The sequence below is a fragment of the Cuculus canorus genome, chromosome 17, assembly GCF_017976375.1.
Source record: "Cuculus canorus isolate bCucCan1 chromosome 17, bCucCan1.pri, whole genome shotgun sequence".
Lineage (NCBI taxonomy): Eukaryota > Metazoa > Chordata > Aves > Cuculiformes > Cuculidae > Cuculus > Cuculus canorus.
Window position 1 is genome coordinate 13,958,734 of NC_071417.1, and position 19,162 is coordinate 13,977,895.

General features: G+C 54.9%; 2 protein-coding genes across 4 annotated transcripts in view; one reads left to right on the top strand and one right to left on the bottom strand.

Annotated features, from left to right (window-relative positions):
* The first annotated feature begins 1,259 nt into the window (after positions 1–1,259).
* Positions 1,260–6,452, top strand: SLC8B1 (solute carrier family 8 member B1). Its single transcript, XM_054082361.1, has 15 exons — positions 1,260–1,766; positions 2,263–2,415; positions 2,510–2,562; positions 2,663–2,720; positions 2,918–3,050; positions 3,126–3,293; positions 3,369–3,476; positions 3,551–3,607; positions 3,809–3,939; positions 4,104–4,245; positions 4,651–4,772; positions 4,937–5,090; positions 5,168–5,248; positions 5,811–5,875; positions 5,952–6,452. The coding sequence occupies exons 1-15, from the start codon at positions 1,620–1,622 to the stop codon at positions 6,147–6,149; spliced, it is 1,770 nt and encodes a 589-aa protein (XP_053938336.1). The 5' UTR covers positions 1,260–1,619; the 3' UTR covers positions 6,150–6,452.
* Positions 6,453–7,985: 1,533 nt separating this feature from the next.
* TPCN1 (two pore segment channel 1) overlaps positions 7,986–19,162 on the bottom strand; it is a 45,682-nt gene continuing 34,505 nt past the window's right edge. For 2 of the 3 annotated variants that reach the window (XM_054082130.1, XM_054082131.1), the window contains exons 19-27: positions 18,646–18,717; positions 17,734–17,823; positions 16,862–16,977; positions 16,131–16,177; positions 15,542–15,610; positions 15,010–15,094; positions 13,383–13,519; positions 12,060–12,140; positions 7,987–10,636 (exon numbers count right to left, since the gene is read on the bottom strand). In XM_054082130.1, coding sequence (XP_053938105.1) covers positions 10,514–10,636; positions 12,060–12,140; positions 13,383–13,519; positions 15,010–15,094; positions 15,542–15,610; positions 16,131–16,177; positions 16,862–16,977; positions 17,734–17,823; positions 18,646–18,717 — 820 coding nt within the window. In that variant the 3' untranslated portion in view covers positions 7,987–10,513. Of the gene's footprint in view, positions 10,637–12,059; positions 12,141–13,382; positions 13,520–15,009; positions 15,095–15,541; positions 15,611–16,130; positions 16,178–16,861; positions 16,978–17,733; positions 17,824–18,645; positions 18,718–19,162 lie in introns of all 3 variants that reach the window. The other variant, XM_054082132.1, reaches the window with a different exon arrangement.

Genomic DNA, 19,162 nt, shown 5'->3' on the forward strand with positions numbered 1-19,162 from the left:
AGACCAATGGGAGACGGCGTGGGCGGGGTTTACGCCGGGGTGTGGGCGGGGATAAAGGCGGGGCGGAGATCGGGCCAATAAGCCGGGCAGTAGGCGGGGTCAGGGCGGGCCCGGGCCAATGGGCGGTCGCGTGGGCTGGTTTGTGGGCGTGACTCAGCTTTGGTCACGCCCCCTGCACCTCCTGCTAGGGGGCGTGGCCGCCCCACAGGAGCCCCTTGTCCCCCCTTGGTAGATCCAACCCCATCAGTGTATCCAGCCCCACCAAGGGATCCATCCTCACCAGAGGATCCATCCCCATCAGTGGATCAAATCCCCACCAGTGGATCCAGCCCCATAAGTGGATCCATCCCCATAAGTGGATCTAACCCCACCAGCGGATCCATCCCCACCAGCGGATCCAGCCCCACCAGCGGATCCATCCCCATCAGTGGATCCAATCCCCACCAGTGGATCCAGCCCCACCAGTGGATCCATCCCCATCAGTGGATCCAATCCCCACCAGTGGATCCAGCCCCACCAGTGGATCCAGCCCCACCAGTGCATCCCCATCAGCAGATCCATCCCCACCAGTACATCCCCGTTGTGGATCCAGCCCCATCAGTGGGTGTCTGATGGCAGAGGGGGGTGCGCCAACCCCCTCTGGGGTTTTGGGCCAGGCCCTCAGCCCACGGGCCCCCACAGCCCCAGCCCTGTGCAATGCCGGACGGTGCCTGTTTACTGCCCTCCCCAGCGGGCAAAGTCCCCCGAGGCGCAGGGTGTGCTGGTGGGGCTGGGGCAGAGGGCTCGGAGCCCCCTGCCCACAGTGGCACAGACACCATGGGATGCACCACGTTCCCTGGCCGGGCTCCAGCCCTCTCCCAGCTTCCTGTCCCAAGTGACGGCTGCCACTGCCCTCCTGAGACCTTTCGCACTCGTGTCACCCCACGGCACAGTGGCCAGTAGCCCCTACGAGGGGCAGAGCTTCACCGGGCGGTGGCGGCTGGTGGGCACGGGGGCTCGGCCGGGCAGAGATGGGGCAGGGATGGGGCAGAGGAGATGGGGCAGAGATGGGGCAGGGATGGGGCAGGGATGGGGCAGGGATGGGGCAGGGATGGGGCAGAGGAGATGGGGCAGGGATGGGGCAGGGACGGGGCAGGGAGGGATGGGGCAGGGACGGGGCAGGGACGGGGCAGGGATGGGGCAGCGCTCTCCCCCCGCAGCACGGCTGGAAGGCAGCGCTGCTGTCGCTTTAAGGTCGAGGCGCGGCCCCTTTCGGGGCGGGGGGGGAGCGGCCGCCGCGGGGAGCGCGCAGGCACTGCGGGGCGGGGGTCAGGGCCCCCCCGGCACCCCCAGACCGGCCCGGGGCTCCGCGCCTTTGGGTACCACCCCCTCCTTTGGCTCTGCGGGAGCCCGGGGGTGCCCTGGGCTGAGCTGCCCCCCCGGCAGGGACGTGGCAGCGTGTTTTTCAGTCTGCCTGTTGTAACACTCTTTATTTTTAATTATTTTTTCTAATTATCTTTTTTAATTAATTCTTTTTAATTATTTTTAATTCCCTCCCCCCACCCCGGGGATGTGGACCCGGGGGCTGCCGCTGCTCCCCCTCCGCAGGGGCTGCTGCCAGCAGTAGGTGCCCCCCCGCCATGGGGCAGGGTGCCGTGGGGCTCAGCTTGGCCGAGGTGCTGGCGGGGGGCAGCGGGGTGCAACCAGCCGGGACCCCACTGCCGCTGGACATGGGACACACGCTTCCTCCCGGGAGGGATGCTCTGAGCCCCAGCCAGGGGCTGGACGTGAGTTTTGGGGGCTGCAGTGAGGTTTGGGGGGTGGTGGGAGGGATGTGGGTGCAGTCAGGGTGGTGGGGTCCCATCCCATCGCATCGCATCCCATCCCATCCCATCGCATCCCATCCCATCTTCCCCTATCCCTGACATCGCAGTTGGGATCTCACCAGGATTTCCTCCCCGATGGTTTTCCCCAGCTCCTTCCCTTGGCCGGGGTTGGGTGGTGGGTGGCGTGGGGCCATGTGCTGCTGGGGGTGGATGGGGACAGGGATGGGGCCAAGGGCTCGCACCCCTGCTGGCCCTGGCACAGCCCTTGACCCACACACCAGTAGCGTGGATGGGGAAACTGAGGCAGGGATGACCGTGACCCACTGAAAGCCACCCAGCAGAGGGGCAGCGTTGCCCACGGGGTGCCCAATGGCAGCCCTGGCTGGAGGGAAGCAGATGTTTTGAAGCAGACAGGACTCGAGGTGCTTGGCTGAGCACCCCCGGCTCTGTCCCGCAGTGCTGGGAGGTGCGGAAACACAACAGTTCGGAGTGGTGCCACTTCATCCGGAGCAACCCCGACTGCCGGCTGGAGGGCGGCTTCCTTGACTACCTCGAAGGGGTCTTTTGCGTCTTTCCCCCCCGGCTGCTCCCCGTGGCCGTGACCCTCTACGTAAGGATGGGAGCAGGGGCGATGCAGCTGGGAGATGCTCGGCCTTGGGGCTGGTGGTCCCACCAACCCCTCTGTGCCGTCCCTGACCCCGCAGGCTCTCTGGCTCCTGTACCTGTTCGTCATCCTCGGTGTGACAGCAGAGAAGTTGTGAGTAGCCCCGTGGAGGAGGAGATGGATCCCTGGGGGGAGCGGGGGGCTCTGTGGTCCCTAAGCAGCCCCATCACCCATCTCCGCCTCCTCCTTCCAGCTTCTGCCCCAATTTATCAGCCATCTCCACCAACCTGAAGCTGTCTCACAACGTGGCAGTATCCTTGGGTCACGGGGGACCTCAGCTCGGGAAGGGGGTGCAGGGATGGGGATGCTTCTGCAAACCCGCGGCACCGATCTGGGGCGTGAGCTGGAGACAGCGGTGGGCTGAGCGGTGGGGTGCTGATGCCGGGAGGGGGTCCCGCGGTGGCCAGAGTGGGCAGGTTCCACATCCCTGCGAAGAGGAGGCCAGCAGGTCTTTTCCTTGACATCCTCTCTCCATGGTGTCACCTTCCTGGCCTTTGGCAATGGGGCACCGGATGTCTTCAGCGCTGTGGTGGCCTTCTCCAACCCACGGACGGCAGGGCTGGCCATCGGGGCCGTCTTCGGTAGGACGGTGGTCCAGGGGTGGCGAGGGGCGGAGGGGACGTGGCGGGGCTGCGATGGACCCGTTGTGTTGGCAGGCGCTGGTGTGTTCGTGACCACGGTGGTGGCCGGGGGCATCGCTCTGGTCAAGCCCTTCACAGCCGCCTCCAGGCCCTTCCTCAGGGATGTCATCTTCTACATGGTGGCTGTCTTCCTCACCTTCATGGTCCTCTACTTCGGCAGGATCACGCTGGGAGAGGCTCTGGGTGAGCGCCGGGAGGGGCTGGGGGCGGTGGGAGCATTCTGGGGGTGCTGTAACCCCCCTCGCTCCCCTCTCCCAGGTTATTTGGGGCTGTACGTCTTCTACGTCTTCACCGTGGTGCTCTGCACTTGGATTCACCGGCGGCAGCAGGGGGAAGGGCTGCCCCCCCCCGGCTCCTGGGAGCCAGGTAAGGGGCACCCAGGGGTGTGAGACCCCCGCTGCCCCAGCGCCTCCCTCCACCGCCCCCTCCTCTCCCCCTAGAGATGTCGAGGGACGCTGAAGAGCGGGAGTCCTCGGGCACGAACAGCGCAGACTATGGTACGTCGCCTCTGGTGGGGCTCTCTCCACTCTGTCCTCAGGGATTTTGGGGGTCCCAGGCCCCCCCCAGGTGGGCGGCTGTGGCCAGGTGCCACCCTGGGGTCTCCCTGGGGCCACGTAGGCGACCGCAGCCGGAAGGCTGGAAGGGCTGTGGGGGTCTGGGGACCCCCTGTCCCGCTCAGGCGCTGTGGCCCCTCGCAGGCGAGGAGTACCGGCCGCTGCTCCCCTCCCGGGAGTCCTCCCTGCGCATCCTCGCCGCTGCCCTCAGCCCTCTGGACCACCGCAAGTGGAGGAGGAAGCCCTGGTACTGGCGGCTCTTCAAGGTCTTCAGGGTGAGTACGTGGGGACCCCGCGTGGGGATCCCCCTCCCCGCCAGCGCCCAGGGACGCCTCACCCTGGGGACGGGGGGACAAGGGCAGGTGGGTGGGGGACAGGCTGTGGCGCATCTCTCTGTTTTGGGGGGTCCCCTATCCCTGCTCACAGCCTCTCCTGCCAGGTGCCCGTGGAGCTGGTGCTGCTGCTCACCGTTCCCGTCGTGGATCCCGACAGGGACGACCTGAACTGGAAGAGACCCCTCAACTGCTTGCACATCCTCACCAGCCCCCTGGTCTGCATCCTCACCCTGAAGTCAGGCGCCTGTAAGAGCTTAGGGCAGCCCCGGACGCCCACCCAGGAGGGGACGGGACCGAGATGGCCACCAAAGCCCTGGGGACAGCAGGTGTCCCTTGGAGCTGGCGCCCTGCCTGGGGAGGGGAGGATGGGCCAGCGAGGAGCCAAGCCAGGGGCCTGGTTTGCAGCGGGATGGCTCCATCCTCCCGCCAGGGGTGGGGTTTGGGCCCCCCAGCATCCTGGTCTGGAGGGAAAAACAGGGCAGGCTTGGCCTGTCTGGGGAAACTGAGGCACAGAGGGGAGCAGTGCCAGGAGAGCTTAGGGTAGAGGTGGCTTTAGGGGACAAGGCTTTACCGCACACCACAGACCGTGCTCCAGCCCGCGTGGTGCCTGCGGGGCCGCTCTGATGCCCTCTGTCTCTCCACCGCGTGCAGATGGGCTGTACCAGATCCAGGGCGTCTTCCCAGTCTGGGCACTGGTCACACTGGTTGGCTCTGTCCTGGCCGTCATCATCTTCATCACTACAAGCAATGAAGAGCCACCTAAATATCACTGCGTAAGGCATCCCCCAGCCCTGAGCACGCACTGAAGACCTGCCCAGCCTGCTCCGGGCGGGGGACAGGAGCTCCTTCCCGGTCCCCAGGAGGGACAGAGCTGGCTGGAAGTGTGCAGAGTCCGATGGGATGCACCTAGGGGTCAGCTTCCTTCTCTTCCTGGCAGGTATTTGCCTTCGTCGGGTTTTTGGCCAGTGCCATGTGGATCAACGCTGCAGCCACAGAGCTGGTGAACATCCTCCGGACCCTGGGCATCATCTTCCAGCTGAGCAACACCGTGCTGGGCTTGACGCTGCTGGCCTGGGGCAACAGCATCGGTGGTAAGGGCTCTGCTGCACCTCAGGGCCATCCCAGGTCCTCCTGGCATCCCCCAAGGTCTCCCCTTCTCCCTTTGCAGACACCTTCTCCGACCTCACCATGGCGCGGCAGGGCTATCCCCGCATGGCCTTCTCCGCCTGCTTCGGGGGCATCATCTTCAGTATCCTTTGGGTGTTGACGGGAGGTGATGGTGGTACCTGGGGCAGGGGCTGCCTCAGTTTCCCTGCCTGCAGCCCAGGGAGGGGCCCTGCTCCTCAGGGACCTTGAGTGGAGCAGGATCCACCCCAGAGCCCCTAGGATGTTGGCAACCTCTCCGGTGCCTGCGTAGTGCAGCGGGACTGGTGTGGTCGTTGGGAACTGCAGGAGCTTCAGGGATGGAGCCAGCAGCTTTCCTGCATCCCAGCTGCCATCCAAGCCCCAGTGGGATGAGATTTGGGGCTGAAGGCCCACAGGTTTGGGATCTGCCAAAGGGAAGGAGGGGAAAAGGGCTGTGCCACCCTCCGGGAGGCTTTGTGTGGTTCCCAGACGGGACCGAAGCCTCTCTTCCTCCAGTGCTTCAGGTGGTGTTTGCCACAACCAGGCGACGCTTGTGCTGGGCATCACCCCTGGGGTGCAGGCAGGGAGGAGGGCTGGCGCCGTCCCCGTCCTTGGGGTGGGAGGGATGTCCTCCATCACTCCTCTGAGGTCCCCTGTGCTGCATCTCCATCCTGAACGTGCCGCAGACATCCTGGTCGGCGTGGGACTGGGCTGCCTGCTGCAGATGGGCAGCACCCAGCTGGTGGTGAAGGTAAGGCTGCCGTGCCCGGGGCAGGCTGGCGGCACACCCCACGCTCACTCCGCACCCCTCCCCGTCTCTTTGGCAGCTGGAGCCTGACAGCCTCCTCGTTTGGATCCTCGCCGGGGCCCTGGGGCTGAGCTTGGTCTTCTCCTTCGTGTCGGTGCCAGCGCAGTGCTTCCAGCTGGGCAAAGCGTACGGCATCTGCCTCATCCTCTACTACCTGGCGTTCCTCTGCGTGGCCCTGCTGACTGAGTTCAGGGTGATCCGTCTCTCCCCCGCCTGACCAGCGGCCATCCCGGACTCCCTCTCTTCCTTCCCACCGAATCGGGGCCTCGCTCTCCCCTCTCCCTGTCCCTGCCGGGGGAATAAGGGCACACCTTGACCCCAACCTTGTGCTGGAGGTGTCACCTGCCAGCCCAGCCCTTGGCCTTCGCTTTCCAGAGGTGGGTGGGTTGGTTGTGCTTTCGGGAAGGAAAAGGAGCTGTTAGTCATTAGCTACATCCTCTCCCCGCTCTAATCTTGTTTAACTCAAGGTGGCCCTGAGCAGGAGCGAGGTTAAGACCTCAGTAGGGGTGGCAGAGGCAGAGGAGAGGGCAGCTCCAGCCCAGAGTCACAACCGGAGAGGTTTTACCTCTTCAACTGCTTTACTCCCCCCTCTCTGTCTCCCCTGGCTGCACTGGGGCCGGGCAGTCGTGCTACACGGGGTAACTCGGTGGAGGTCTGAGCACAGGGTGTGCTTCACACTGTGGGTTTGAAACGGCAGCGAGGCAAAGCGAGATGGGGTTAAGGTGAGACGAAGCTCCAGGGCAGTGCTCGGCTTTAGTGCAAGCAAAGCTGGAGGGAAAAAAACCCAAACCCACCAACAAACGGAGGGATGCTGGTTTCCCCTGGATTTTTAAGCTGTTTTTCAACCTGAGTTTCAGATTCTACTTTTCTCCTCCAAGCGTGGACGGACTGGGAGGTTTCCACCCACGGCGTTAGCCTCTGGCAGGTTGGGGTTTGGGCACTGTAAAAGAGAATTGCAATTAAAAACCCACACAGGAACCCATTTCCACTTGTGTTGTTTGCCGTGTTTTAGGTGTTTGCACTTTAGGGTGTTTTCTCCTGCTCTGGGCCAGCGTAACAGCCCGTACCCAGCATGGAGCCCTCGGAGGGGGAGAGGGAAGAGCAGAGCTGAGCCAGCAGCTCAGAGGGACCTCGGGGGTGACACCCTAAGCGGACACACGGGGTGGTTTTCGCCGGCAGCTCGGCCAAACGGTTTCCTCCAGGTTCACCAGCGGTTGGTTTCTCAACAGCAGTCACATGCGCCTGACTCGGCCATTCAGTCGTGCGGTTGGGAACTGCAGCGTCACGGCCGTCCCGGCACGGGGTCAGCACGGGCTGCCGGGGCATTACTCAGCTCCCGGGGATGGGGACACCGATGGGTGGGATGGTGCTTCTGGCCCCGGTCGGAGGGTCCGCAGGGCGCAGGTTAGAAAGCAAACGCCGTTACAGCCGGACAACCACCGCGCTGCTCCGTGGGGAGCAAAGGGCTGTTTGGTGAGCAGCACAACCGCCAGCCCCGGTTCCTGCTCCCTTCGCGGGGTGCCAGCAGCCTCCCAGGCCAAGATCGTTTCTCCTTTTTCTAACCAGATACGAGCTCTCACAAAAAATAACACTCCCAGCGCCTGCAGCTATTGGCTGTGCCCTCACCCTGCTGACAAGGTACCAGCGGCTGCTGGAATTATCCGGGGAGATGAGCCCCCCTGCTTACGCACGGCAGGGCTAAAGGAATCAAAACCACAGCCAAGGTGCCAATACAGAGGTACAGGGTCAAAAAAACCTTCTAACCTGAAACGTTGGTTAGGGGAGCGTTAAAAAAAACCCCTAAGTTTAAAAGCATAATTGTAAGGTTTAGGGGAAAAAAGCCTGGCAGGTAGGAGGGCAGCTGGGCTTTGCAACGTCCAGGAGCAGGAATTCAGAGCAGCTCGGCAGGGCAGGAATGCAAAATATGCCCCCGCAAGCACTGGAGAGGGAGGGTGGGCACTGCTCCTCTTCAAACAGTGGGGAAACGCTTCAGCAGCGGCCAAGCCCTGCGTCTGGAATATGGAGGGAAAGAGGAAAGGAAGCCGCTGCCTTTACAAAGCTGAGGATGCTTTTTATTAGTGTGCTTGAAAAAAATCTAGAGAACATTTTACAGACATGTCCATAAAATCATTTTATAAACAACACCAGCATACAAAATCCTGCAGTGCTTCCTCCCTTCTCCCTACAAAATGATTGTCTCTGTCGTTAGTCTGTGTGTCAGGTGGGGGAGAGGAGGATAAATAAAGGGGATGCCCCGTACTCAAACTTCATTTCCTTCCAGACAAAGTTTGTGGAAGAAGTAAACTTCTGTAACCCTTCTTGTTTACAAAAATAATTAATCCAGCGTGCACGGGGAGGGGGGCACATCAACACCTCAGCACGAGACCATGGAAGCAGTATCTGAGCCCTGAGCCCCAGTCCAAGCGTTCCTGTCTCCGTGGCACAAAAGCCCAGTCATTGCGTGGTAAGCAGGTTGGTGCCCCCCTCGCTATAGCTCAAAGCTGCAGCTCTTTTCACACCCAGAAAACACCTCAAAAAAAGGTCACAGGCTGTAGGGAAACATGCAGTTTAAACACAGCCACACTTTTCCCACCCCCAACCTTCCCAATGCTTGTTCATCCTGCCCACAATCTAAAAGCAGAATAAACAACATCTCCTCGAGCCTCAGGACTAATCTGGATAAATCTCCCGGGCTGCGACTCCATGCAGAGCAACTGCAAGAGCAACAACTGCACTGCTCATTAATTTGTGGTCAAATTTATGGTTTGGAAAACAGCCCTTTAAGGTCCTTCACGGTTCAGCTCAGAAGTAGTTTCATACCTGCAGTACCCAGAAATGAAACAAAAGAGTTGCCCTGAGGCACGCAGGGAATTTGGCAAGGGTTGAGAGCAGACGCTGGTGTTCGTGCCGCCTGGAAAGCTGCTCACTGGGTCTTTCCAGCCCGCAGCCCAAATGCTCCCACCATGCTACACAGGGAGAGATTTTCAGCGCCAGCTCTATCCCTGCCGACTTTCAGAAGTCTCATCCACCCAAGGAAACACTTCTGAGCTGCCCAAACAGGGTCAGTCCTCTCGGGCTGTCCTTGTGCCCCACGGTGCACCTACCAAGGAGGGGCGTCCCCGGCACACTCTGCTCCTAATCTGAACCCGAGAAAAGATCAGACAGCAAGAGGGGAGGGGAGCTCCCAGCTGAGAGGTACCTCCAGTCCTCAGCACTTTCTGAGCTGACAGGGGAAAAACTTACAGAGACAAGTTCTCATCACATCATGGGCAATGAAATACAAGCGATGATGCAACCTGCCACGATCACAGAATAAACATGTCAAAGCTGCGAAGGAATCCCTTCCGACCCCCTCATCTACCAGGTCTGTCGGCCTCCTTGCCAGCTGCGGAAAAGCAGACAGGTGAGAAGAATCCTCCTCTTCCACGTTCCTCCTGCATCCAAAATTCAGTAATCTTCCTAAGATCCGGCTCAGTCAGTGTTTGCCAACCTGAGGAACATTTCTGCAAGGGTGAGAGCAAGGGAGGAGCAACACTGTGCTGGGACTCGCTCACCCGTATGAACAAAGCAACGACCCGGCTGAGGACTAACCAGCAGTACTGCTTCATGCCCGTAAGCTCTCCTCAACCCAGAGCCAGGCAGAAATAAGTCAGACTCGAAGCTGCAAAATCCTTCCACTTCATCTTTCCGGTCTTCTAAGGACCAGCCAGAGATTTGCCATTGACAGAGCAGCAGCCAAGTGGCAGACAGAGCTGCCCCACAGAATCCCCCTCTCTCTGAACAGAGAGAGGAGCTTTGGGGTTCACAGAGGTGATTCCAGTCCTGGGCAGCGCCATGGGACCCGCAGAAACATGGATATTGGATAGCTATAGCGGAGAGACAGTTTGTCTTCCCAAACTCCCGTCCTACCTACGCTCCTAACCCAATGAGCCGCTGGCCCTCAATTTTCTGGCTCCAGCTGCCACAGAGCTGCTCAGGGACAGCCGAGTTCAATAACCGGAGCTGGATCCGCTACAGGGAGTGCTTCTAGGTGTGACAAAACGGAGGGGAAGGTAGACCGCTATTCCAAAAGTGCTGAAGTTTCACACCACCTCCCCTTTCCTTGCATAAGGAGGGCGGAGAAGAAACAAAAATTCACTCCCTGATCTTTTATTCCTAGCTTAATGGTACCCTTTCAGCAAAAGGGATCTTCAAAAAGGACAAAAGTTTTAATACTGAGCAGGTGGCTTCAGCGCATCTCCTGCTGTTAACGGAGTGCACATCCCTTTCCCCAAGGTCCGTTAGTTCTAAGACAAACAGCAGGGTCGATCCCGGGAAGCAGCTCAGAGGGAGAAGGTCTCTGCCCCATCTGAGACGTTCGCTCTGTGCTGAGCACAGGCACCACGCTCAGCCTGGGTGCAGCAGCCCCGCACAGAGCCCCCCGGGCCTCTGCTTTTTTCAGTAACTCACTGCCTAGGGAAAGAGATTTGAACCCTAAAGCCGAACAGTACACTGAACAGATCTATATACATCATCCCAATATATATGCTGAAAAATAATATTCTAGGTTATTGCATAGAAGGCGGCTTGCATAAGCTAGACCTAAATGACAGTCTGGGAGCGTTGTCGGAGGCTCAGGGGCTTCAGAGAGCTGTTGGAAGCAGACGCAGGCTCTTGCAACGGTGTCTGAGATTCCTCTTTTCTGGAATGCTCCTCATACCACTCCTGCAAACAGAGATCAAATGCACCAAAGATCAGGCTCTGCCCACGGCGGCCTCACAGGGCCCCAGCAGGACCCTCAATGGCAGAGCCTTCCGCTGCTCTGCCACGCAAGGGCTTGTCTGCTCCGGCACAGAAGGGCTCTTCCCAAAGCCCTGGATACAGCCTGGCCCTCTGGAACAACCTGGTTAATCGCAGTACGACTGTGGCAGGGACACCAACACCTCCGCACCCGCAGTCCAGGCCAGACATACAAGCCATGGCTCAGCTACAGTCAAGCACTGGAACAGCCTTCCCAGGGAAGCAGTGGAGTCACCATCCCTGGAAGCATTCAGAACATGTGTAGATGCGGTGCTTAGAGACACAGTTCAGCGGTGGAGTTGGCAGTGTTAGGTTTATGGCCGGACTCAACGATCTGAAAGATCTTTTCCAACCTAAAGGATTCTGTGACTGTCAAACCTGGGCAAGGAAATGCCGCTGCCTCAGGAGGTCCCTCCTGAACGTCCGGGACTCTGGTGTTGATGTCACAGGGCTGTTTGAGGTTCACAGAGCTGCTCCCAACCCCGGGCAGCACTCAGGGTATTACAGTGTGTTATATACCCGAATCAGAGCAGGGAGCTTCTCAGCAGATTTTCAGATTTCCACCCAGCTCCACAGTAAACAACGTGTTTATTTTTGTCAGGGGGACTGAAGACTCATCCCCAAGCAGCCTGCCAAGGGACAAAGGGCAGACTCAAATAGTTAGGAGATTAATCCTTTCAGCACTAATCATTACATTAGCTCATGATGTTCAACCTGGAGGTTAATGTCTGGCAGGCACGACAGTGACCAAATCCATGGCCCAAGGCTCTTGACCACAAAGGGCAGTAGTGGGAATGCCCACACCAAATGTAGAGAATGGGTTCATTTAAACATTTCCCATCTTTGTTAGCCTTCTGTTGGGAAGGAAAACCAGGCTGCGTTGCTTGCAACCAAGCAGCATTCTGCCTGTGCACACGCTTGATTTCAGTGTCAGACAGACACGCCCAAGCTCAAACACAATCACATTCCAGAGGCTTAATAAATTAGCATTCAGCAGCCAAGCCCAGGAAGGCAGTACGCATGTGCTCTCAGGCACCCAGGTGAGCTCAGCGAGCTGGAGCGCCAACGAACACACCGAGCGTGTGGTTGCTGTGACTCTGCCCACCAACCTGCGCAGCCAGGCACCGGCACACCCACTCAAGAGGCTCTGAGGCACCCTGTGGTTTAAGAAAGTCCCCGAGTGCCAGAATGGATGACTCTAAAGTACTCTTCATCACAGAGCACGTAGCTGCCTGCCTGAGTCTTGCAGGAAGAAGTTGTCCAGTGTTTAAAAGGATGGTTTGTTATTCCAAGCATCAAGTTCTGCTCACCACAGACTTGATGGTATTTCCAGCTCGGGCCCACATACCTGTATCTCCTCCTCATACATCTTCATACTCAAATCACTCTTGGTCCTTGATCTGCGTCCCAGAAACACTGTTGACATTTGCTAAAGAATTGAGGGAGGAAAAGACAAAAAAGACATTTGTTGGTCACTGAGCAGTTCACAGGATACGTCCTTGGGACTTCAGGCATCCTTCACGCGGACACCCATCATCCACCGAGGAGCTCAGGCCATCCTGGACTCCTTCTGTCGCCATGGGAGAAAGGCATTTCAGGGTGCACATCACCTAAACACACAGGCATCTACTGCAGGCTGAGACAAGTCACGCTGAGCAGATCCCCAAAGGCTACAGAAGGAACTGTAGCTCAGACGGATGCATCTGTCAGTGGTGCTTAATTTAGCCAGACGATCATCACATCAGTGCCTGGAACAAGGCTCAAACCCGAGCTTCCAAATAAGATCTTATCTAAGAAAAAAAATCCGGGTTCCACTTGTCTAGACCACGCCATGGGCCTGGACTTCTTAAATCGTGTAAGGAGACAGCTCAGATCTGAATTTCTCCATTATATGAACAGGACTGAGAAGAAATCATTCTAGGCTCCCTTGCAAGGCTGAGGGCAACACCCTCCTCCAGTTTATTGTCTTGAAAACTGCCTCTGATCAGTATCATCATCTGGGTGAACACGAGCTCAGCCTTTAACCGCCCCACCAAGGCAACCAAAGCAAATAAAAGTCACTTAAGAGACTGCAGCACCTGCACTTTGTAGTGGCAATAGAAGAATATAACGGCTATTATTAAATCAACCACTTAAGCTCTTCCCAGATGCATGAGACAACAGTTCTGAGGCAAGAGCAGTTACCCAGGTCAGGTCACTTTTCCAATTGTCCATCCTGTTTTGGAATGAAAATGTAAGCAGAGCCACGGGAAAAGGAAGCCTGGTATGGAATTGATACCATCGTATTGCTGCATAATGCTTCAGGACCGTACAAGCTTAAGCATACAACAGCAGTAAGATAGAGAACCAGGAGAATTACAAGACAGTGGCTTCCTTAGAGAAGAATTAATCTGCTTTTTCCATCCAACACTGGGCCAGAGTAGTTCTAAGAGAAGTTTAGGTTATAGCAATAAGCCTCTGTTAAGCCTATTCAGAGTGCCCAGGAAATTGAGATGATGCTTTTCTAGAGCAGCAAAACTTCATGCCAGTGCTGCATAGTCTCTCCAGCAGCTCAGCTCTCATCACTAAGAGGGCACACGCAGCTTCTCTTAAGACAACACAAAGCCATTTGTGGCCCCGGCACACCTCCCTCTCCCGAAGCTGAGAACTTGCAGTCAGCGCTTCCTCTTACCCCGTATTTGTCCATCTGCAAAACCATCTTCTGCAGCTGAGCGGTTTCAGCAGCAGCTGAACTCCGCTTGTACAGCTCGATTATGCCAACCACTTCCTCCTTGGAGATCTCCTTCTCCAGCATGATGCCGTTGTCTTCTGGCGAGGCAAGAAAAAGAAAGGGGGAAAAATTTCCAAGAGGAACATTTCCTCATCAGCCACTCCAACAATCCTGGCAGGCAAAGCTTAACAGCACACCGGACCAGGTGTCAGGCATAGCCTGTGCCATCTTTTGTGAGTAGAACGTGTGTGTCCTTGTCCCGCGACAAGGCAGGGAAGAAGTTAACTAGTGCGTAGCGCCAGGATGCATCTCAGCTTTTGAAAACATGAGGATCCACAATACCTTAAAGAAAAAAAAGAGTCCTGTAGCTTTTTGCTTGCCTGTAGATTAACCAGCAGAGCAAATGATCACAGAGGAATTGCTGCCTTTGACCTTTAACAGCCTAACGCAGCTTGGGAGCTCAGTGCTAGGCAATGCCTTTCACTGCACCCTTCAGACTGGCTGCAGGAGGGATGGTGATGAAAAGCGTTTCTGTAACTAACACGTTTGGGTCTCCTATAGGCTTGCAGCACACGTTTGGGTCTCCTGGCACCTAAGAAAGATCAGAGACTGATGAAAGCTACTCCTGTGGCTGGACACTTCACCGTTCTGAAGGCAAGATTCTCTGGCACTACATGTTGTAGAGGGCAGTAGCTGTACCTCCTTCCTGCAGAAATGTGCAATTAATGATTAAGATTACTTTGCAGAGTGAATGAATAAACAAGTCCGGGTGTAGATCACCTGAAGGAATAGGAGGAGAAGGACTATAAGAGATTAATGTGTTTATGGCCCCTGAATTAGCAGGTCATGAAGTTACACGCAGCATCACATGCCCAGCTCAGGAGACAAAGGACAGTGAGTAAACCCCGTGACTCACAGCGGTGAGGGGACGATCAGGCTTGTTGCCGTCACTCCTGAGGGCTACAGAAAGGTATGTCCAAAACCAGCACATAGTAGTCACCAGTCTAAGTACAACTGGGAAATGTGGAAAGAACCGGGATAGGCAGTGTCTGTTGTCCTCCACGTCATGGCAAAAAGTGCTGGCAAACCACCTGGATAAAGCATTTTGGAGCCTGAAAGCTGGGGAAGCCACCTGGAGGCACACTGTAGTGCCAGAGAGTTTATGAGTGAGGAAGGGAAGTTTGGTTTAAAAGAAAAATCGCCTTCCTTCCCTGTAAGGTCTCTGTGAAGTTTTACTACATTGTTGCTGTAAAGTTTCCCAGATTTCTTTAGTAAAATGCATGTGGACTTCCTATCTTCAAATAATTTGGTTGAAATGGCTCAAGCAGTTAACGTTTATATGTGCACGCACACACACATACATAAAAAATACACAGAGACACTTTTTTGGGAGTGCTGGGGGAGGGATGAGGAGCAGAGCTGAAAGGCCAGACAGAAACATCACACAAAAGCATAAAAATCAGCTTATGAAGTCAAGTTATAAAAAATGAATCTGGTCTTTGCTGGCCAATCTTATTCTCTCCCACAGACATAAGAGTCCAGGGAGAGGAGAGACAGCACTGTAGGTCAAACAGTCCACAGTTCTCACCTTCTGAATCTTGGTTCTTCCGAGTGTAGTTCATGCGGAAGACAAAAGCATCCAGAATAAAAGCCACAATGATAGTCATCACCACCTGGGAGAGGATAGGAACAGAAGAGATCAGGAGGTTGCTGCTGGGGGTTTCTTCTAGCCCAATTCAACAGGAAGCTGAACATCTGGTCTGTGCTTCAGCTCTGTGTTCCCCAGCTCCTCATGGTAGAGGGGATGCACATCATACATCCACCTGAGAGTAAACTCGGGACCGACACTCGAGTGTCAGTCACAAAGGGGACAGAACAAAACTGTGCTGCTATAGTCCCTCACCCCAGGCTTAGATTTATCAGTGCCTTTAGTTTTGTCGGTGCCCATAAATTCAACTTTCTGCAAGTGATGTGGACTCACATCTGTTTCAGGAAGACGTTTATGCAGAAGAGCAAAATTGTCCTCATTTAGGGATGGGAGCTCCCTCTAGAACGCAGTAAAAGCTGTCTCCCCTCTTCATCCCCACTATTTGATGCACAAAGCATGTCCAAAAACCTACCATGGTCACAATGTAGAAGATCATGAAGTAAAGACGGCTCCAGTGAGTGGTTTGGGATGTCACCCCTTCCTAGAGAGGAGAGGGAAGAAGTCTGTAAGTGCACAAATGAAGGGAGAGTCTGCTGTTAACTGCTTTCCAACAGACATAAAGCAGCAAAACTCTTTCTCTTAATCATGGCGGACAGCCTGAAATGCTCAATGCCCCAGTTGGTCCTTGCAGTTAATCTGCCTCTTAAGCTAAAAAGAGAGGTTCCCCTACACAAACACACAGAACATTTAAAGCCTTGTGGCTGTCTGTACTATTGCTGCTATGAGAACACAGCCTGGAATACAGAGAGACTTCACTTGTCCAGATTGTGAGTCCTGGCCTCAGGGCTGGTCAGGATTCACAGGAAAACACGCCCAGCAGCGCGCCAGAGGTCAAACACCACCCCGCAATCGGGAGCAAAAGATGTCTGGCAAGAAGATGTGACAACATCGGGCCCATCTCCAGTCATCGGGGGAAGAAAGTAGTGGTGGCATGGAAGATCTAGCTCAACCAGCAAGAGCCTGTGCTGTCTAAACACACAAGGTAGCTGAGATTCACTCACCATGATGATGTACCAGTCGTTGACAACTGTCAGCTCAAACAGTGTAACTGTGGGACAAAAATACACATAATGGCTTTATCCAACCTGATCTACTTTACGGCGATCCTTAGACAAACTACTTGACAGAGAAGACTGACTTAGGACACCAAAGTTTCAGTACAACCAGCAAATCTGGAGACCCTCCTCACTGCAATTACTTCAGACAAAGGGGATTAGACCCACAGAACCAGGAACATGGCTTAATTCGTATTTCTTAAAAGAACCCCTTTTCACCAGAGAGCATGGAGACCTTTGAAATCTCCCAAGAGATAAGCACCTCTACTCACACGTTGAGAAAAATAATGGAGAGTAATCAACACTTTCAAATTATTCTTCATCAGTGGGTGTAAAGAAATGAATTTGCATCACTTATTGGTTCTTTAGAAGGGCAGTGACTTAAAGCTCTCCCTAAACATCTCTGGAAGTCTGGTCTGACCACCAGTCAGAACAGATCTGCTGGCTTCACACTGGCTTTTAAGAGATGTTTGCTTACCTTGCAAAACAGTTATGGCACAACAAGTCAGCTGGAGTTCTCCAGTCAGAAAAAGCAGGATGCTGAGCGCTCGAGATGCATTAGTGTAGGACTCTCTGGGAGAATCCCAGGCTAACATGAGCATTACAACTCTGCCATCGAGCTCTGCAGAACACAGGCACTAAGGAATATTCTTTGCTACAGACAACACTGCCCTTACCAAAGCTCTTCAAAATGTTGTCGAAGTTGTTGAGATAGTAATAACCTTCTTCCACAACTGTTTTATTGCCAACCGTATGATTCACCCAGCGGTAGGAATCTGCAACTGTGCTTGTGCTGGTTGGAGAAACCGGGATAAAGAATGAGAAGAGAACTGGAAGAGCAAGGAAAATCTCAAGGGTTATAAGTACCAAAACCACTTAAATGTGGTGAGCAGGGTGGCAGTTTCTACCTCACAGCCAGCATTTGCCTTTCTCTCTGAAAGCAAGCCTCTGTCCTTCACAGCTCAGCACAAGCCCAGGGGCAACACGGAGCCTTTCTAATCACTCAGCAAATATTACAGCAGAGAAACTGAGTGTTTGGGCTAGACTCACACCCAGGAAGCTTGGCATTTCCCAGTGGTCTGCAATCATTTAAGATGAAAAGGGCACAGGACAGCTTAGCTCCCAAGATCAGGTGAATTCACCTTGTGCAAAGCGAGGCCCAAGTATGTAACAAATCTAGCAGAGCAACTCTGGTGCCATCAAGATAAAAATCTCAGCTTTGCTCTAGAGCAGCTGTTGCAAGAGTTTCCAGCTACTGCACCATGAAGAAGCCCTCCCAGTGCAGCTGCCTGAAGGAAGTCAGAGGTCACTAACACCACCCAACCACACCACAGAAGTTTCTCACTTTCCAAATGCAATGCAAAAGCCGTTTTATCCAATCTCACGTAGAAAAGTGTCTCCCTAGATTCTCCCAGTGTGTTGTCTTGGCTGCAAAACCCCATTCAGACCCCTATTCTGGTTCCTTCTCTATGTGCAGAGCTGCCAGAGCTCACTGCTACTGGCTGTGCACCAAAACCACTGCAGAGGGGGACAGATTTGTGGTACTCACTTGCAGCAGTTCGGGTAGACAACGCCAGCAAAGAACTCCATGCCAACAATGGCAAAGCAATAGTAGAAGATCAGCAGGGTTAAACCCAGGCTGGAGGCAAAAACAGAAAAAGTACTGTGTTACTGAAGAGTTGCTAAGGCAGGGAAACACAAAATCACACACTGGTTGCTCTGGACAGAATTTCCAGTGGATGGGAAGCAGCACTGAAAGCCCCAGACCACCCTTCCTGCCACTGTGGCTCTGCAGTTCTTTGCCTACCCTCATTCAAGAAGTCCTTGGACAAGGAGCTTGCCACTCACTGATGAGAGAAACTAAAGAGCGGCCTGGATTCCCTCCCAGTCTGTCTTTTTTCTGGTAAACAAATGTCACTCCAGTTTCTTTAATAAAGAACAACACACACTGTGTCTGACCTCTCCACGTCCTTGGATGCAGGGACTGTGCCAAGAGCAGGGCTCTCCAGCTAACACGCTCTCTTCAGACCTCCGTCAAGGGAATAAGGTTTGAGGTGCCCCCCTCGAACACCAAGCTTCTCCTCCCTACCATTTCACAATAACATTCTTGAGTGGCTGCACTGAGGACCGGGAAACACGTGCAGTTGAGTATACTCATGCCAATGTTCCTCCCAAACGGGCCTCCCCTCTCACCAAAAGCTGGGATGGGGGAGAATAATTGAACAAGCATCAACTCTTAGTTATCCCCCTAACACAGAAGCAGGGTGCTGGACTGTTGGTTATCACACGCTGCTCCAAGAAACTGGAAATTAACAGCCCACCGCAGCACACTAAAGAATAACTTGACAGACCGGAGCACAAACACCTGCAGGAAGTTTGACAGGTCTGTATCCTGACCCGAACCCTAGATACTGAACCTTCCCTCTCCTCTCCCTGCCATCCCCCAAAGAAAAGCCAGTACCTGGCCATCCGGGGGAACAACTCAAACATAGTGTCCAGGACATTCCTGTAGCGTTTCTTCAGTTTAAACAGCCTGAAAGGAGAAGGCAGCAGTTACTTACACACTGTGACTTTCCCAGTGGCGTTAGGAACAGCTAAACAGAGCACTGCAGACCTCTGCTCCCCCCAGGCCAATGCACAGTAAGCTTTTCCGACAGCAAACTCACAGGATCTGCTCTTGCTTGAGCGGTTTCCGCTCACCTAACAATGTCCCGCTGTCCTGATACATTCAAGCGATGTTTACAGGACTGAGGATTCTGAAGGAAAAGCCTATGCCTTCTGACACAGCATGATGCATAAACAGCTATTTTAAAAGAAAAACGTAATAACTTAAGGGTACAGGGTCAGGATTCATTACTCCTTCCCTCAGGCATAAGCTCTCCTGTGTTCCTCCTATGACCCAATAAAAATTGACGTACAAAAACTACAGTGTGCCTGCTAATTTAAGATTTGGCAACTCCCTCAGCCTTTACGGGGAA